At 51.9% G+C, this 20,352-nt stretch overlaps 1 protein-coding gene and 1 long non-coding RNA gene across 5 annotated transcripts in view; one reads left to right on the forward strand and one right to left on the reverse strand.

Annotated features, from left to right (window-relative positions):
• svp (COUP transcription factor 2) overlaps positions 1-20,352 on the reverse strand; it is a 154,128-nt gene that overhangs the window by 99,491 nt on the left and 34,285 nt on the right. For 2 of the 3 annotated variants that reach the window (XM_065434684.2, XM_065434686.2), the window contains exons 2-4: positions 17,375-17,509; positions 13,430-13,716; positions 9,475-9,733 (exon numbers count right to left, since the gene is read on the reverse strand). In XM_065434684.2, the coding sequence (XP_065290756.1) occupies positions 9,475-9,733; positions 13,430-13,716; positions 17,375-17,509 (681 nt within the window). The remainder of the gene's footprint in view (positions 1-9,474; positions 9,734-13,429; positions 13,717-17,374; positions 17,510-20,352) is intronic. The other variant, XM_065434685.2, reaches the window with a different exon arrangement.
• The window catches only part of LOC135904090 (uncharacterized), a 181,717-nt gene that overhangs the window by 11,583 nt on the left and 149,782 nt on the right, over positions 1-20,352 (forward strand). Inside the window, exon 1 of one of the 2 annotated variants that reach the window (XR_010565008.2) lies at positions 13,770-13,881. The exons of the other annotated variant lie outside the window; for it this stretch is intronic. This is a non-coding gene — a long non-coding RNA (uncharacterized lncRNA). Of the gene's footprint in view, positions 1-13,769; positions 13,882-20,352 lie in introns of those variants that run through there. 2 annotated transcript variants of the gene reach the window in all.

The following is a 20,352-nucleotide window of genomic DNA, read 5'->3' on the forward strand; positions in this document are numbered from 1 at the left end:
GCGCGTGCATCGTCTTAAACGCGCACGAAGAATATCACGAGATGCACCGTTAGGCCACTGATCGTTTGGAGCAATCAGAGCAAACCGCAAAAACTACGCTCGTCCCTTTGGCCATCTCGGTTTAACACCAGAATATGGACTAATTTAACGTTCCAAAGCAGCCGGGTGGAGACTGAATAATTTAATAGCTAATTGGTAGTATTGTTTGACAGCAGCACGACGACTATCAGAGGCGACGTGTTGGAGGACTCCAGCTTAATTTTATGACCATCTTCAGTTCAACTTGCGTTCAAAGAGTAGTACCACTCTTACAGCGACGGCAGAATCACCTGCAGAACTAGAATAAGGAGTTGCAATATATCGCCATTTGTATAAGTGTAGACCAAGTTTGTCGCTAAAGAAGTAAAGTGGCACGCCGGGCGTTATTTCGGACCGTTTGCGAAGAAAGCACAAGCGACGGGAAAAACTGGGAATGCAGCCCCTATACCTCCGATTTATTATAGCCGCTTCTTATGCAGTACAGCCACTGTCTCAACGCTCGCGAGTGTTCTGGCTTCGAAAATCAAGCCACTCGATTCCGGGAACGAGCTCCTCGACACGCAACGAACCCTGAAGAGGCCGCAAGTTCATGCGCGGGCGAAAGTTGACGTGCGGAGAAGCAGTAATAGCCGTATAGCTGCATGCGCGCGCGGGGCATGCACCCACGCTCGCCAACGAAGCGTGTCACCAACCATCGCGGACATGCACCAATCTGGCCAACACGGCGACGGCAGCTTCCTGTTTCTTTGTTTTTGACCTTTGCTTGTTTTTCTTCTTCGTACGCAAGCGCTCTTTTTTTTTTTTTTCCTATGCTGCCGAGTCCGTCCCAACTGTGGGAACGGGAGCCGGCGATGAAGGGACAGTGTTCCAGGGCGCACCGGGGCCTTCCTACTGATGGGCTCGGCGAACGAACCCCTTGCCACGAACCGCGTCCACGCGCTTCTGAGAAACAAAGGGCCATGGTCGCGACCGCAGCCCCCTCCACCCCCACCCCCACACTTCGCCCCCTCCTTGTTTCTTCTCTTTACTTTGACGTCACGGAGCACTGCCTGTGTCTGCAGGGCACTGAAGCGGTGAGCGTCGAGGGTGCTGCGTGCAGTGTGCTCTCCGCTCTGCGTGCTCACCTTTCGCGGCTTGTCTTCAGTTTACCTTCATTTCTGGTGCGCTTCTAGGCTCTTTCGTCGTGCGCCGCGTGTTCGTTCGACTGATGCTGAGTTCGTGGCGTTATTGCTTCTTTCGCTTCCGGTTCGGGAGAGAAAACGACCCTGCACGACGCTGGCGACGTGGGCCGCCGAAGTACATACACACGGTTCAGGTCGTGTCGGGACATCGACATCATCGCTGGCTTCCCAAGTCCCTGACGGTTCGCTGGAGGTGAAAGTGAGCGACAATCGTCAAGTTTGTTTACGCGGCCTGTTCCTGAGCATAACGTTCGCTTTGAAGAAGTTTGAAGTTTGAAGAAGAACTAGAAGTTTGTAATTATAAATTATAGATTTATAAATCTGCAAGTTACTTTATTTATATTGCAAGTTATATATATATCTATATATTTAAACCCGTTTCCGTTCCGTTGCTCGATCTGCGAAAATACTTGTCTTGTCAAGGCGCCACTTCTGGGTATCTGATTCCGACGTTAAAAGCCTTGTAAGCGAGTACCGATGTGATACGTGTGTATAACACTCTATGGAGGAAAAAAAAAAAGAAGGTTCGCCTAAAAAGAGGAATAGGAAAAACACACGCACACACGCAAGGAACATAAATAATTCATGTATGGCCGGGAACGAGAAGGAAACATCCGAGACAGCTGATTTTTATTTATTTTTTTAAATCGCGAAATATTCTTCTGAAGGAAATCATTTGCACAACCACGGCAACTTGCGCGCTCGTGGGTCCTCGCACACAACAGTCATGCTCGTTACATATCCTTCCCCTTGTTACGTAAAAGCGCGTCTACGTGACATTTCCCAAGTACACTTTTCTGTACTGACTTACGCTCTCCCCAGTGCACGCAACTAGCAGCACGTCACTCTCCGCTGGAGGGCGTTTCAACAGCCGTCATTGCTTACGGTGTCGTTGCGGAATGTATAGCTTGGTAATTTCTCCACCTTATTAACGCATTCTTACGTCAGCACCCTTTCTGACGCTCAAGTGAGACAAGATAGGTGTTAGATAATGGACAGTAAAACGCCAGCAGCTTCAGTGATTGCACGTTAATGACTGTACCCGTGTCATAGGTATCAAGCCAGCTGGGGAAGGTTTTACGTACATTTGGGCGTGCGGACAGAGGTGACAGGCGCCACGTGTAATTCGCATTGTGTTGAGGCGCAGGTCGGCGATGTTGTTCGAAGCACGCAGCAAAAACGCTTACACCGCTTTAGACTGTAATCACGCGCCGTAAGCGTGGACCGATGATGGTGATCATCTCCCTAGAAAATTAAATTATGAGATTTTATGTGCCAAAACCACGACCTGATCATGAGGCACGCCGTAGTGAGGGACTCCGGAATAATTTGGACCACCTGGGTTTCATTAACGGGCACCTAAATCAACGTACACACGGGTGTTTTCGCATTTCGGCCCCAGGATTCTGATCTTCCTGACATATACATAAATATTACAGTTCTAAATTATACATCTATACTTTTGCACAAATAAGCGTAAAAATAATCGCGAATGTACACAACTCCAGACTACGTTTCATACACGGTACACAACGACGCGGAATGTGCAAGTCTCAGCGCACGAAGTCGTATAAAGCGGGTAGGAGTGCGTGCGTGCGATCATCTTACGGTGGCGCGGTGGCGTAACCGCACCGTCGCCATTCCACAGGCGGCTTGACCCTGCTGCTCGATGACAGAAGTCCCGCGACATGCCCAAAACCCAACACGGGGACGAACAAATAACGAAATAAAGAAAACTAAAGCGATTAGACGCATTCTCAACAATTACTCGCCCATTTACTGCGATTACCATAAGCACGCGCAGTTAGCATTGCCGAAGCTCGCGTTTTCGTGTGTTTTGCTTGACACGGGCGGCGCCGTATACCTTCGCAGGGCTAACACATGCGAAGGCGAAATGTCGTGCGGCCTTCACATTTCCATCGTGCCGTGGGATAGCGGAGCAGTTTAGGAGGAGGTCCGCGGTCATTCGTCTTGGACGAACGGCGCGCAATCGGCAATCCATCCGCGCGTGCTTTAAGCGCTCCGATCAAGTACATAGCCGACAGCCATGCGTGCGAGAATGCAGCCGGCGAGTTGGGTTCATGCGGACGTCAAACCCAATGGGTGCGCAACGCGGAAGATTCGCCAACGGTAAAAAGCGCGCACTGTTGAACCGGTTCTATAGGATCGGAAAGCCAAACTGCTTCGTTGCCCCCCCACGAGACGCCACGGCCCGTCAAAGGCTGCGCGAAGCGTGACGGCGACGCGGCGTTAACAGGCACGAAACGAGTCGATAAACTGCGACGGCGAACATTCATCAAATACGAGTCTCCGAGCGGCGGGCGCTCGCTGTAGGTGAGGCGAGGAACGCCAACTGCTCTGCCGCCGTCCTGTGCCTAACCAGGCGGCGGAACACACGCATAAATACGGCCGCGTATGAAAGATGGCACGAAGAGGCGGTCAATCGAGGGTAAGCTAGTCATATACGTGCATACACCGTGTCATTACTCGACTCACGAGAGACTCGAGAAACGGGCTGCCGCGGCGCGACGCCGGTTCCTCGCCTTAAGAAACGCACCCGACTCTGGTTCGAGCGAACTTCCTCGCCGCGAGGCACGCGGCGTGTGTTCAGTGCCAAGTTCGGTGGCAGGTGGGTATCTAACGCGGCGCGCAAACACTGTGCGCGGTAGGAGCTACAAAAGGGCAAGCAGGTTACAGATTCGCCCGATGCACGTTAGGTAGGACCGGCGAAACTGTCAGTCATCGTCATGTCGTTATATGCACTAGACAGATAATCTTACATGCACCACCATTACATCCCCGACGCTGAAATGTGGGTCGAGGAACAACAATGCGCATAGTTTCTTACTTCTTTTTGCGTAATCTGGAAAAGAGAGCACTCCGGCTTTTTGTGTTTTTAAGACTTACAGTCATATCTATATTTTATTAAAGGGCAACACACATTACCTAAAGAGGCACACGATGCTTACCGATTGATAGCGGAGGAGACAAGGTCTATTGTTTCACACCATTCGGAGCAGTGCCAATATTTCCCATTCCCGTGTCCCTTCATCTCATGCCTTGCTTCACGGCGAAGCTGTTTTCCACGAAACTAGCACGGATATCGGCTTATGTGCACAGCATGGTTGATATTCACGCGTGACCTGTTCAATTCCGCGACCATTCTTAACATGCCGGGGAGGTTCATGGATTTATTCGCTCTGTCCGTCCAATTCCTTTCTTGCAGCACGCGTGCCTCTTGCTTCGAACGATTTTCCGCGCCAAACTTGTCTTCCGTGCAACAGGAAACGTGACCCAGAGCGGAGTGCTTCGACCGCCCGCTGTAATCCACACTATCCGGCGGATGGCGATCATCAGAGCATCGTTGGCTACGCTGCGCCTTTCCATTCTTTTAAGCCCGCGTGCCGTTTCGCCCAGCGTCGGCTCGCGGTCGTCGTTTCGGCTCGCGCTGCACCTTTCTCTCCCGCCCCTCGCTCTCCTCTCTCACCGTAGACGACCCCCTCTGTAGCTGCAGAACCAGTCCGGCGCCCAAACTGGTCCTCCCCTCGATGCTGCGGCTTGCTCTCCTCCCGTCGCTGCTGGACACGCGAGAGCAGAGCAGAAGCTTAGTAAGGCCGAAGCGGGTCAGTGATGCCTCCACCGGCAGAAAACCTAGCGCTGACCCCGTTCCGATATCCGCTGGACCGTCTCCAATCGCTGACCAGCCGAGCTACACAAGAAGAAGCCTTTCTTTCGCTTCCACCCCCCCTCCCTCCCCCAGAGGGCTGCTATTCTTCGCTTACGTTTATTTCGACTTCATTTCCACCACTTCTTCTTTTCTTTCTTTTTTTCATCGCGTCTGCCTATTTCTGCACAGGCATTCTTTGCGTGAGTTGTTGTGTTGGCCAATTCGACCACTTTTTTTTTCGTGTTCTTTTATTTTTTGTAGCGAGGCCGTCCACCGCGCACATATCTGAACGGCTGCACCAAGCCGCCAGGAAAAAATAAATCGAGGTAGATATAAGAATCAAATGAAAAAAGAAAGGAGAGAAAGATTAAGGAGGCTTCATTTATGTTTTCGTCTCGGTTGTCCTATGTCCGGGTGACCCCCGAGTCGTTCTTGCGACGCAGTGACATATCTTTGCGTGCTCCATTTCATCGCCGCGGAGTAGGATGAGTGCTGATATTCCTCATTTACCTGGAAGTAGGTCGCAAGCTCCGACTGAGGATAGTTAGACGACGAAACTAGATCTCTGCACAACACGGGCAGACAAAAAGTCGTCACACAATGAGCTTGGTGATTTCGCTGAATGATCAGTGGAGGCGAAATGCGAGAGCCGGCCGGATTCTGTCAAGAGGCGACACCGTAACGAGAACCGTGGGAGCTTCATCATTGGTTTATCATCCACTGTTTTTCCTGCTAGGCCCACGAACGCTGGTAACCGGAGCGCTCGTCTGTTACCCTTGAGTCAGGGTGCCTTTTTCAGCTGCACTAATAAAACAGCATAAAGATGCGTTTGATTTTACTAAGAGAAGGCATTGTGTGACCTATGGAACATATCTCGAAGAGGAAGGTTAAAGCCACTTTTTTTCTTTTTTTTTTTCCTTGCTAATGTTCGAGTGGAATGTCTCCGGGAGCTAAACCAACGATAGAAATAACAAAAAGTTTTTAGTGGTGACTTTCCTTAGCGGCTAATGGTATACAAAGCCAGTATACGATGAGGCATCCGCGTGTTTCAGCGCACAGCTGGCGATATGTGGCGTACCTTCCGCATTGTTCCGGTACAGCAGAGCGGGTCGATCATTGCTATCTGTATGCTGCACTCTATCTTATGAGGTGCACTACACGCTGCCCTGAACAAAAACAAAACAATGAAAGCGGAGGGAAAGCTTCCATCGAAGGAGTAAGCTCTGATTAATCCTATAGCCGCGGCAAAACGCAAGCTGGCCCTTGTGTTGCGCACTGCCAGATACTTGACAGTGTTCACATACCGGCATGCGAATGTGTGACGACGCGGGAAGAGCCATCCCGGAGCAGGAAACGGGCAATCCGTCAAAGCGAGCCGAAGATGGCGCGGCGCTGGGCGCGTTCTCTGTATGCGGGAGCACGGCGGCGTGACAGGCAACGTGAGCAGTCTGACGAAGTGGTGCGTACGCGTCGTTCTTCTTTTCTTTTTCTGACGCTTCTTTATCGCCACATCAACCTGCCGCACGTAAACACAGCTTCGATCTCTTCCCGCAACCCCGCGCAGTGTTGGCCGTCGGTGGCGCACCGACGCACGTAGGAGAGATCGGCGGCGGCGCGGCTTTTGCCAGCGTGAACGCACGCGCACACACGGAGGAGCGAAAAGATCACGCATGTTTGTCGGCCTTGCAGCACTGGAGGTGCGATGGACAGCGGCGGGGATCGCTTGCAGCCGTATATGTATATATACTGCAGTTTCCTCTTCACGAAGACCGCGCTGCAGCTGACTGAACGGGCAACACGGAAAAACTCGGGCGAAGACGCACAACGGACGGCGCAGCGCTTGCGCTGGTCTGCTCAGATTATGAAGAAGAAGGCAAAGGCGTGAGAGGGGATGGGAAGTACCGATACGCATTGTCCAGAGCGGCGGCTTTATAACAGGCCAGGGCTTGCCGACCGAACGGGCGAAAGAAGGGAATGGCGGCCCGGTACCTGCAGGAGCAGCACTCGCCGCCGTCGCCGGCGGCTACCTTGCGAAGGCGCAGGTATATATACACGACCAGGGCGACGATATAGTGTACGAGACGCGAGATTCGTCGCGCTTTCGAAACTCGCGCACGCGCGCCAGCCCCGCGGGCCCCGGCAGGAGCCGCCGGGCGCCCCGTTTGCCGCCGTGTCTTTAGACCCGAAGCTGTCTTCAGGTTTGGCGAAGTCGCTAAGGTGCTCTTGATCCTGCCTTTTCATTTTATATGTTCTTTATTTTTTTTTATTTTTGCCGCTGTATGTGTTCGTGTAGCGCGGCGACGGCAGCTGCATGAGGTGCGAACGAGACAGGAGGGCGGTGTGCCCTCGGGCGCCTTTCGTTATTACGACGCAGCAGTAGGCCCGAAGGTGCGAAAAAGGCAAATAAAAAATAAGAAAGAAAGATGAAAGGGAAGAAGTGCATAACTGTGCAAAGGACGGACGACGGCTATCGTGTCGGATCATCTGAACCGATTGTGCCCGGCTCCCCGTGCGTAGCTACCTATATACCCTACATCTTGTGCAGTTCCTCTTTTTACATCAAGCGCGGACTCGCGGAACCTTCATCTGCTCTTTTTCGTGCACCCCCCTCCGCTCCCCCCCCCCTCCCGGGCTTGACAGGCTCACAATTTCGTCGCCTCACGCGTACATTGTTCCTTTTTTGTATATCTATACTCTCCTCCTTTTCGCACCCACCTCGTATCGCGTGAGTTTGAGACACACGAGTGCATTCCGAGGAACTTGGACCTATTGGGGACGGACAGCGCATGGCTCATTCTGCGCGAAGGATGAGTAGATGCTATTAAGCTAGACCTACATCGAGGAGAACGAGAGAGAGAGAGAGAGATGCAGAGGCCATTCTGGCGTAAACGCCAAGGCAGCGAAGGCAGGACAAGCTGGGAGCCCTATAGCGCCAACGATGTCTGCGTGAATAACGGCCGTGCGGCATTTTGCCCGTCAGGTAAAGAAAAGCTGCTGGACAACGTATAAGCACTTCGTGCATGCATAGCATCGTGAGAAGCGCGCTAGATATGTGAGATAAGGACAAATCGGATCATCACGCCTCAGCGTGCTACTTTAGTGGGTTTGTTCGTTGATCACAAGGCAGCCAACTTGTTTATCCACCGTTGGTCAACAGCGCGCTTCCGCCAACGGCATCCTTTCTTTAGCGGAGCGCTTTTCTGCCTGGAGCGTGTGCAAACAACATGATTGTAGTAAATATTGCCTTCGTTCTGTCTGAAGTACGAGGCCAAGAACGCATACTATGTATAAGCATGTAGACGTTGGAGAAACGTCATTAGTTCGAGGCTTTGACTTAGACTAAAATCATGAACGCGGAATAATATTTCATCCGGCGGGCGCTGTACAAAGCGGCGCGTGACTGCCACGGTAAGATTGAACGGTCATTACACGCTCAGAAATATTGTTTTCTGTGCAGAAGATGGCGATTTGGGATTCAAGTTGCTGTTCCCGTCCCTGGAAGAGGCACACTAACGATTAGTCCGTCGTGATTGTTCGCTTAGTAACGCCCTACGACATCCCGATTCCCAACGGTTCGAGCACTCTCGCACCCCCACTAGGACTTTGCAGCATTTTTCAGCGCGAGAAAGAGTCAGAGAGCGCTGTTACACTATGTTCTTATGATGCAAGTTCCTGTTGAACTTTCAAATCCAAGCTCCCATGCTTTAAATGTTGCGTGTGCGATTGGACATTAATCCCCGATATGGCATAGGCGCGTGAAGCCGTTTTCATAATACAGCCTTGGCTCCTTAAGCAAACAGTTTGACGTCCCACAGCCGAAATTAACCGCATTCGGTGCCCACTAGGCGAGGCGAACGTGAGACTTAAAAGGCGCCTCCAATAAAGCGAAGTAAACAATGCAGGAAATACCACATATAATAGCCGTCACGAGACTAGACTGATGTTCTGATAGTTACGAACAAGCATGTACTGTTGACATACACCCAAACGCGAACGAGTCAAGATGAACTGCAGTGGGGCGCTCGTTCGCGCTTCCCGATCGGCAATATTTAGAATTGAAGTGCACGTGTCGGGTGCGCAGCCTTCTCTATTCACTGAGCACGCAGTGACATCGTATCGCACCCACAAACTAAACAAGTACAGCCATTGGCAAAAGTTTGCAGGATGCCCCGCGCCTTCATCGTTCTGCTGTGTGCTGCGGTTCCCGTGGCGCTTCTGACACTCCACACCTCTTGTACTGCGAGTAAGAGAGCCCTTTTCATTCCCCGGAGCGTTGAAACTTTTGGCGTACCACAGATAACTACTTTGCAAAACATGTAGTCAGCGTGGCGGTCGCAGGCAACGTAGCCCGTATGCTTCCGATAAAGAATGCGCATGTTAAACTCCGTTCGCGTTTCAGTTTAAGCTGACAGTATACATGCAGGCAGCGCATCGTGTAAAGCGCCGACAGCGCGTGAAACAACGGTTGGCACAGAAAATGAAAATGTGTATTCACAACGTAACGCCGACAGAAATGTCCTGCGGTCGCACGTCTGGGATCCTTCCTACACCGCCAAACCGCGCAGCTTACACAAAGAGAGGACTGACCGGTGGTGAAGAGAACGATGGCCTTGAGGCAGCTGTATTCGGCGGCGTCCACGTGCAGTGCCTTGAGCTTCTCGACCTGCTCCTGGAAGATGCGGATGTGGTCCATGAAAGCCACCACGCGGTCTGCCGCCATGGGCGACGCGTGAAGACCCGCTGCCGCCAGTAAAGGCGCCACGTGCAGCGGCATAGAGCACTGCGACGCGTTCAGCACGAACAGCTCGCTCCAGACCAACCGTAAGAGCGCCACCTGGTCCGTCACCTGCGACACACAGCGGCGACACACACAGCGTCAAAAAGAGTCAAACACACAGTCGACACACACAGAGTCAAAAAAGACGTCGTTGAACACTCAGGCCCGTCGTCCAAAGAAGGTGAGCGTATACGGACAATGTGACGCTTCTAAAGTGAGCATTATTTATGCCCGCGAACAAAGGAAACGCTGCGTCAAAGCTAACTGAAATGGACAGACATTCTCCTACGCGACTTGTTTGCGCAAGAAGATGTTGTGCGTGTCCATGTTGTTTTTCGAATCCTATAGTTTGCAGGTCCAAATTCACAGAGGAACCAATTCACTACAATATCGACGCGAAGGCCGCACCCTCCCCTCCCCCCCCCTCTCCCCCTCCTTATCGCTTTCTACATGGTGGTTCGAATTCTAGGAACGGCACTACCAAAATGTGTGCCTCTTTACTGAGAATGAAATAAATTTCCTCTCGTGTTGCCCTCAGATGTCCTGGGCGTCGGCAACTTTCCATCGCTATAACTCTTCCAGAGGCTGGCGTGCTTTAGCTAGAATCCAGTTAATGTCGCGCAACATTCGTGAAATTCAGCTCCTCGCTAAAGGTATATCACATCTGACAGCGCCGTTGTCATGGACAAGCGTCTTTCCTTGGCGCTCAGGGGACTGAAAGAACAGTTCATCTCTCGTGAGATGAATTCGACATTGTGTTTTCCAGGCCGAATAAAGAGCAATAACCTGATCACGCACTTGGTCGGTTTGGGACCCGCGGTAAAATGAAGTGTTTTTCTCTGGTCTTTATCAAGACGCCCGAAGGTATTGTCTTAGCCAGGATGGTATGTGTGAGCACGCCCTACGGTGCGCCTTCGAAGCACGCTCACAAGATAGAACGGACGTTTCATTGCAACATGTGCTTCGCTGACTGCAATTAACGGAGTATAGCTGTGCGGTTTTGGCGTGAACACCAAGAAGCGCAGACGTCCTGGCATCTACACTGTAAAGGCGGCCTCGTTTCGCGAAGTGGAAACTCTACTAGGCCGTCATGATGTAGTCCAGGCACCGGACTATAAGAATAGCTTAAACGAACCCTCAGGAAGGCCTTACTTTATGAGACTGAAGTCATAAAATGAGAAGTATAAAGTAGACGGTCACAGAACGCACGCACCGTGCGACACAATTTCGTGACAGGTTTCTATTCATAGGGCCCGTAGATGGCGCCACCGATTGGATACATTAATAAAACGCAATAAATACTTTAGCATAAGAGACTGCCTCCGCAATAGCTCCGACTTATATTCTGTGCCCCGAGGCGCGCGGTGAAGGAGACACAGAAGTACACCTAAATAACAACGTCATCCAGACTTGGCAGGCAAGTTGAAAGCCGCGCGAAAAGGGCCGGTCAAAAAGGAAATGCTCCTCTCGAGGCGAAGCGAATGTTGCCAGATAAACAAGTCGCCAAATCAGTTCGGTTTTGTCGCTTCTTTCTTGCCACGCTTCTGTAACTAAGTTCTTTGCTTCTTTTTGTTTTCTTCAAAGGCGCCGACAGACTCTCACGTACACAGCCACGGCGCGATCTATAAAGGGGAAGCGGCAAAATTGCGCGGGTGCGTGTCGAATCAGCCGAATAAGAGGACGAACTGGCGTTCACGACGATTACCCATTGGCGCTGGACGTTCCCGAGATAACTCGGGACGGCGCAGAAAAAGAGCCCATCGGATGCCGTGAAATTAGCCGTTACACGCGCCTCGTGCACTGCCACGCCATGCTCGCAAAATTCGCGCGAGGCCAGCACGTCGTTCGTCTTTTCTTTCTCTCTCTCCCCCCCCCCCCTCGTGTCACTCGTCCACGTATGCGGAGACGACAGGCATGTGTCTCGCACAAACACGCACTAAAACGCGAGGGATGCAGTTCGTGAGGAAGAGAACGCGTGAGATGTGACAGACTCCACCGCGAGCTAGCGCCATGTGTCCACGTATATATATATACGCCTTCAAGCAGGACGCCAAGCCGGGCGGTATTGAGACGTCGAGGACGAAAATGGAAGACGCGAAACGTCAGTACACCGCGTCGGACGGACGGCATCACGTGCATCGCGACGGCACAGCGCTTCGAATGCACGTCGATCACGGCGACGCGGCCTAAACGCCCCTAATTGCGGCGATGGACAGAAGCTGCGTGGCCGGTGGTCGGTCCTTCCTTCAGTTTTCTTGACACACACGCGCACGGGTCAGAAGATTTGCTAAAACGAGTCGTCTGTCCCGCCTGTGAGCTACGTCTTCATTGGCTTCACGGTCTTGACATTCGGTGCACGCACATTCCGCTATGAACAAAAAAGTGCGTGGAGGAAGCAGGAGGACGACGATTGTGGAGGCGGTCGTCTGTGCAGGCGGCCACATTTCTTATTTGCTTGTTTCTTTCTTTGTTTTCACCCTGGTTACGCAACACTTTTCCTTGTACAGCAGAAGAAATCAAAGACCGGAAACTAGACCCTCAATGGCCATTATTTGTATATAGCTAGATGCCTAGCCAATTACACAAAATTACGTCACTTAGAGTATAAAAATAAAACATCGCAGAGGTCTGCACGAATACCAGGGGTCACAAGAAACAATGGGAGTTTTTACTTCCTTAAGAACATTCACGCAAGTGAAAAACACCGACAGCTGCTCACATAAGCAGATCTGAGTGAGTGAAGCAGTTGAAAGCAACCGATTTTGCTTTGAGAAACATGCAAGAGGAAAGATCAATGAAATATAGTTTGCATAATGACGTGAAGGGCCAGCTGCAGCTTCCGAGTTTGACATCTATAAATTTCCGCCGGTATTGTAAAGCTCTATTTGCATACCTTTTGACTTCTGTGTTGCTTCTGTAACCATCTTGCTTATAGTTTAATAAATAGTTTAATAAATAAATGAGGTACGAATCCTTCCCGAAACTTTCGACACCATTTCTTTATGTCATGCGTACCAGGATAGCTACAAGCGACAAGGGCGTAGTAACGAGCGTCGAAACAGAGGAACCATTACGGCAAGCTTTTTCCGGTGTGCCAAAGCTTGAGGTCCCAAAGTTGAAATTACAGGCAACTTTTGTTGTACGAGCGGACGAAAGGCTGCTGTAACGGAACGACACAAGACTAAACTATTTCGGGGCTTCTGCCTCAGCTGTATCCACACAGCTATAAGCTGGATTCGAGCCTGAAGAAGCGGCTCGTAGATAAGGCTATATAGTTTGGAGGACAAATAACAAAAAAAGACTACGGCGCGTTTCATCGCATGGCTTCAGTGGCGGTGCTCTTTAAATACTAATACGTTCAGGTCACAGTTTCGAGACACACGACAGCAATACATGACTCTGGCTATACTCTATTCCAAAATGACGTGGAACAAAATGACATGGAACGACGTGAAGTGGAAACTACAAAACGTAAGTGGAAACTACAAAACGTGCTCTGGCGTTCGAGACTGACCATACGGCGCTCTGATCGGAGTGACATGCGGCGTACGTAGAGACACACGCGTTCGTACAATCGCACTCCTCAATGGCTCACGCCAGTTGCTTCCACTGCAGTGCCACGCTGTTCCTCGAACAACACTTAACACGAATCTCGGCAAAACCTCGCGGCACTTGCATTACCCCTCGCCGTTCACGTTGCACCAGAGCACCTCAGCCGTGACATACAACGTCGCTAGCGTATGCAACACAGATACAATGACTCACCTGCAGGTCCGGGAAGAAGGGGATGTTGCGAGCCCACTCGACAGCGCTGAAGAGCAACCTGGCGGCCAGCTCGCAGATGTTGTCGATGCCCATGATGTTGTTCGGCTGCATGCACTGCGCGTACCGGCTCGGGGGGTATGGCTCGGCGCGCAGTAGCAGCGAGATGAAGCTGGACAGGTACGAGTGGCCGTTGAGCGCCGCCGCGGCCGCCGCGTCGCCGTTGCTCAGCGACATCTGACCCGGCAGGCCACCATGCTGCGTCGGCGGCACCCGGCCCCGCTGCACGGCTGCGAGAGGACACAGCGTGCACGCGGGCGAACTCGTCACTACGGCGTTGGCCGACGTCAGAGGCGTCGACGACGACGTCGACGGCACTAGCCGTTCCACGGACAGCGCGTTGGACGCCGGATTGACGGGCATGGCGTGGTGGGGGCCCGTCCTTCGGCACTCTGGTAAGACTTCAGAGGGGCCCACCGGGAGCCTGAGACATGCTACGAAGTGCCGATCTCGGTCGCAGTGGTGCGAATGTGCTTTAGACTGTACGCGGTTTGTCGTCAACTGCTTTCAGAAGTGCGCAGAGCTTTCGTTGTGCAGTCTGGACATAACGCGGCGCATCGCGTAAGAAACCGACCGTTTGCAAAGTTGTGTAACTTAAGCTAGAGTAAGGCAGCGACACTCAGCAGTCTTGATACCCTGTTAAACACATGCAGCCTTGTCAACTGCGTCTATGGTGTGTGTATAAGGTACGCAGTGTGAACATTCACTAACCCTAACAATTTTTTTAATCAAGCAAAGTTGCACAGCCAAGCACACCAGACAATGTATTGTCGCCTCTGGCAGGTTACGCAACGCTAAGAGACATTACGTAGCGCTACGGAGTTGAAATCATTGTAAAACTATTACTGCGAGTCCATTTAGGTAGTCAAAGGAACGGAATCAGTATAACTCTCATTCATTCGTCCCGCCGCTTCTCATGATTTCCTGAAGCGCTTTCCCACGCGCGATGACGGCAACGGGCAACAGGAACACGGGCTAAAAGGGCGACGCTCGAGGTTGTCCCTGCATTAATGACGTGAGAAATTCCACTTCGGCAGCTGTGCATTGCCACCGTTGTACTACTCTCGCACAAGGAAGAGCGGCGAGGCCAAAATTAGTCCCTCGCGGCAACTCTCGTATGGCAGGGATAGAGGATCTGTAAGATAGCGGAATATGCCTCGCGGAGACCACTTTCGCGCGAGGACCTTGGTACAAGGACAACAGCGCAGGCGTTATCGCGCCGCGGCTGTTGACCCCTAGCTCAGATAGGCAGAAGCCAGATGCACGGGAGGCGCCCGCCTATATCCACCCTCCCCAAGTATCGAAAGACGTTCTGCAGCCGCGCCCGGCACTGCCAGCGGTGGTTGGTGTCGGTGGACAGCAGACACGATTCATGAGCGAGCCCGCTCGGCGCGCGAGCAAAGTAACTTTACACGACTGCTCGCGGGCGCCGCTGTGGCATCAACGCCGTGGCCGCGAAACGCGCCGGCCTGATAAGCAACAACTTACCAGCGCGCCCCGACAAGTGGCATCTGCCACGGCTCTACGGTTCGCGCGGCGAAGCCGTCGTAAAAGAGTACCCCCACTAGTCTATGACGCAGGGGCCCGTTCGACGAAGATGCGCGCATGGAAATCGAGTGGGGCGCACGTTTTACGAGCTACTGGAAAGACACAGGGCGCTGCCTTATTAACCGCGCCGATTTTTCTAGCACGTGCCGACGACCGTAACTTAGGAACACACCATTCTATCGAAAAGCGAATTAGAGGACTCGTACGGAGAACCAGAAGAGCTGCCTTTCGTGAACGGCAAGCGGCCACGGTCATTTACAAAGTTCGTGATGATGGCGCAAGTAGAACGTGATGCGACAGCAGTCTCAGCGCCATGCCATTTGAGGAAGATGAAAAGACGGCGTGCCAACCGAGCGAACGAAGGCTGCCTGCCAGGCTCAAAAGGAGAAAGCCCGCCGCTCCCGCGCTAGCTCCGTTTAGACCGTTCCGAAGCGACGCGAACCGCTGAACGTCTCTAAAACTAGAACCGCAATGGATGGTGCCAAAGCTGCGGGCGGCGTGGAGAGATCAAAGCGTAGCTCCAGTCCAAATGTCAGCAGCAGCATTCAGAAGCGCCAAAGAAATAACAAAGCAAGCAGAGAGGTACGCCTCACGAAACACACTGATCACATCAACACGTTTCGCCGCGGAGTGACAGCTGTCCCAATGGCGCTTCAGAGTGACGGGGAGGATTTCGACGAGGAAACGTCGCTTCGGGAAACACCGCACGTCAAAAGCCGTGATGCTGCCGTCCCGTCTTTGCTGCTGCAGTGGTGCGTGCTGAGCCTCTCGATGGCACGCCGGCAACGCCGAGGTTTAGTAGGACGACTGAGCGGCGGCTGCGACGTCTACGACGATGACACGGGCGCGGACAAGCCGCGATGTCATGGCCGGCGGTGCGCGCACAAAGAACAATCCAGGGGCGCGTGCGTGGGTGTCGACGGCCCGCGCGCGGCTGCGGTGCGCGCACGCACGCTCCTGCTGACGACGGTCGGCACCGGAGTTCGGCAGCGTGCCTTGAACGCCGGCTCCGGACTCGGGCTTCTCGGGGTTTGGGCTCTCCGCGCGAGATCCGGAAAAATCGAACCACGGTTGCTTTCGGAGAGGAAAGGGGGGAGAAAAAAAATCGGGCCGAGCGGTGTCGAAGAGGAGAGGAGAAGGCGGTCCTGTGCCCTCCTTCTCGTAGGCTGGCGCTCCCCCTTCTCTCGCTCTCCGCCTCGGAGTCCGAGTCCTTCCCTCTCCTCCATACTCGTGGTTCAATTCCGGCGTTCTCTTTCTCCCAATTTCATCCTTGCCACCCTTTTCTCCCTTCGAGTGCCCCTTCTCCCTTCCGTTCTCCCTGCCGGAGAGAGCTCTCTTGGCGGCGGCGGGGGATGGCTACCCTATGGCGCTGCTCGCGGCCTCGTTGGTGGGTGGACACTGGCTCCCTCCAGGACGCGCGAGGGAGGGCCGCCGACGACGGCACTTGTTGATACAGTTCGAGCAGTGAGAAACGCATGCGCTCGGAAGCGCTCCACGTGGAGAGCGGGTCGGTGGGTGGGTGGAGGAGTCCGTTGTCCGCTCCTCTTTCGTAACAATGGCGCTGCCGCTTCAGAAAGCACCGGTCGCTAGGAGCCCGATGGCGCAGTTATACGCTCCCGCTCCTTGTCAAGACGTCATGTCTCATCAGCGACGCGGCGTTAATTTGCTGGACGCGCTGAACCGCGGGTCGAAGGAGCTACAGTGGGCCCACGGCTCGAAACTTCTGGCGATAAGCACTACATATATATATATGCGAGCAGTCTACTGCGCTGTATTAATGAGTTCGAGCTAAGATCATTCTGCGCCCTTTCAGTTGCCTCGTAGGGGTTCTTGTAGTTACGTCTTCCCGGGACACCTACTAAGTCTCACGTCCCGCGTGTGCAGTGGTTGTTTAGAAACGTGTGTGTTTGATGTGTCGTGTAGTTCTTGGGTAACAAACGTCTCGTTTATCTTGTCTAGATACGTCGAACTAATGAAAGCCGCATTTGTACTAATGGGGCCTGATATGCGGTTTTCTTTTTCTAGTTTTCAGATCACTACATAAAGCTGACGTCATCTGCGCCGTTGCTTCGCATTAACGCCATACGGAAATGACCATTCGGAAAGTGATACACTTCTACCGAACCCTTAGCTACACTTATACTATTCAATTATACTTAGAAATTAGATACAGAGACAGATATATCCGGAATGGTTTAGAATATATAAATGTTTTCGTGCACAATTACAATGTCGACGATGACTGGTTTTCGGAGAATCTGTCACAAGTTCGTTTTTTTTTTCTCTTTGTTTATGGATGTGGCGGAAAGCATCGCAGCCTGCCGCAAAGGCAGAACGTACCTTCAGATAGCACCACGGTACGCTCTTCGATCAGCCCTAGCAGGGACGACCTAGCACCACTTTCTATTGGTACCGAGCACGCGAAGCTGTTCCTGCAGTGCGGTGTCGCTACCCTGGATTTCGTCCACGAGTGATCTGCAAAGACAATGGGCCTCGCTGTAGACTTCGCGCGGAAAACGTAGGTAGCGCTCCTATACCTATATAGACATTAGCGGCCCTATATTGCAAAGCCTGCAACGCGGGACACGGATATATTCACGAAATCAAGTTCCGTTTATCCTTGCCGGCTCCTATGCCTAACAACACTGGACACAAGTCAGTACAAAGGTACTAACACTGTCGAAGTATTGTGAATGGCAAACTGTGAAATGAAGCGAACGCTGGTGAGGGATCAGATTCAAAAACTTTCACTGGACGCCACTGTGGAGTGGTCGTCCTCTATTATGTTATATGACACCACGATCAAGGTGATAACGAAGTGATAGTCGGCACATCGGCGAATGACGAAGTACAGGTACCTCAGAGAACTTTTGCGCAGGTGAATCGTAATGTATGACAAGGTGGGGAGCGGAGGAATGAGTTTGAGTTGAGGAACAACATTGGCTTGTGAGGCCACTGGGAGCGACGAGATATTCGACTGTAATGCACCAACGTAGAAACAAATCGCGTCCCATCGATTAAGTTTCTCGCCAGTGGAATAGAGTTTAGCGGTCTGGTATAGTTGTCAAACACGGCTCCCAAAGGCAGATCTTTCATGTTCGTGTAATCTGAGGAACGTAAAACATTTTACCCAAATTAAGGGGAACAGAATAACGCGTCCAGACTTCGGTCTGATGCAAATACAGCACGATTAGCTTAACGCTCATTCTATCTACTGGAGGTGGAATGCCTTTTTGCCTGGTTTGCCCGGCTTACCTGGTCGCGACATCTTGTGAGCTTTTGTTCAACTACAGAACATGTTAGAAACTGTTCGATACTGCAAGGTTTTTCTTGCATATTCAGGAATGAAATCAGAGATACGTTTCCGGTGGTTACGACTCACGCGACAACGTCGACGGCAGCATGCGGAGCTCGCAGCACTCTTTACTGCCCTTCGTTAAATTGGTAATGAACAGCCAGACAAGTGGACAGTATTCTGCGATTCGAAGGCGGCACTGCAGTCTCTACTGTCACCTTTACGACGCGGACCGCACGAGCAGCTAATATTTCACAATACAGAGACGTTACACCATATAAGTGATGCAGGCCATGAAATAACCTTCCAATGGCTTCCAAGTCACTACGAGATTATCGGCAATGAACGGGTCGATCAAGCTGCGCACTCTGCCCATACTGAAGAGCACCGCGTATACCAATTCCACTTTCTAGAACTGACGCAGCGCGTAAGCTCCGCCTGCTTGCTTGGCAGTGCACCACGTCACAATAAAATGAGCCACGTTTAGGAAGTACTCGACTGTACTCCCCTGATCCGACATTAAGTCTCCGAGCGCCATCACAGCTTCGCCGTGGTGACGCCACGCTCTTGTATCGACTGTGGTTGGGTGTTTCCTTTACCAAAGCCTATGCATTCCGCATAGGGATGACCGACACCGCAACCTTTGACCACTGTGGCCGTGAGGAATCAATTCACCATATTTTGTGCGCTTGCCCGCAGTACAGTCCCCTGAGCGAATGCCTTCGCCACGAACTTGACCAACTGGAAGATTAACTGCTATCGGAAAAAAGAATTCTACGCCACCGAAGGGAACGTCACAGAAGAAGGCCGTGCAAGCGCTATTGCGCTTCTTGCGATCTACCAGCATTCGCGAACGTCTTTAACTGGAACGCCTATTGTGTGGGTGTCTCTGCATGTGTGCGTGTGTTTATTTTTTTGCGTTTTCCTCTCTGTCATTATTCTAACCCCTATCTCCCACCCCCAGTGTAGGGTAGCAAACCGGATACTAATATCTGGTTGACCTCCCTGCCTTTCCTCTTCATCTCTCTCTCTCTCTCTCTCTCTCTCTCTCTCTCTCTCTCTCTCTCTCTCTCTCTCGCCGAAGCCTTTAGGCCAGCGGATAAGCAGTGCCAAAACGTGGCAGCCAAGTGTAGTAGGTGTTAAACGCGCTATGATTGAACACATCGTCCCAATAAGTCGTCACTGGCGTTGTTTCCATCTCCGGTCGTATCGAAGTAATACGTCTACGTTAGTAAAGGCCTCTCAGTATGCGTTCGCCGGCATTCGTTCAGTATTTTATCAATGTTGTCACCGAGCATCCTGGTGAAATCGCACGGCTGAAGCCGGGTTTCCATGCGCCTGCTCCTGGGTTCCTGGTTTAAGACACTGATCATTTGCTTAAGCGACCCATGTATGTATGCGCACTGTATACCGGTTCGACTAAAACAGAAGCGATAAAATCGATGTTCGTGAGTATACACCGGCCACTTAATACGTCACTGTTCAATCTTTCTTTTCCTCTGATGCATCCACGATTTCAGCAGGTGGCACTTTTATTTTTTTGCCTCGCTCGCCACGTACCTTTATCTCGCGGCAGACAATCTGCTAGCCACACAAATTGTCGGTGTACACTTATTAAGTAGTTTGTCTTACAGGGAAGCTTGCTTTGTCTCTTTAAGTCCATCGCGCGCGTGCGTCGTTCCATTCATAAAGCATAGCCATCATCATTTTACCGTCGCTAAGCGATGGCCAGGTGCGTCGGTTCGAATGGCTGTTACGTCCGGCGCTTTTAATAGCGCGAACTGCGCAGTCAGTCGGACCCCGGTGCCGTACAAGTCGCCGTAATTTCTTTTTCTTCCACAACAGCGACGTGGTCAGTACGCTTGTGTCGAAGGCAGAGTATTTGAAAGCCCTTGTACCAGCTCAGTAAACAATGAAACAGGCCATACAGCTTAAGCTATTTGAAACGTTTCGCGGCGTTGCGTAAAGGCTGATGGCACAAAAAAAAAACACTACCTAAAAAAATTATTTGTGCTTTTCTATA

This window comes from Dermacentor albipictus, chromosome 1 (assembly GCF_038994185.2).
Source record: "Dermacentor albipictus isolate Rhodes 1998 colony chromosome 1, USDA_Dalb.pri_finalv2, whole genome shotgun sequence".
Taxonomy (NCBI): domain Eukaryota; kingdom Metazoa; phylum Arthropoda; class Arachnida; order Ixodida; family Ixodidae; genus Dermacentor; species Dermacentor albipictus.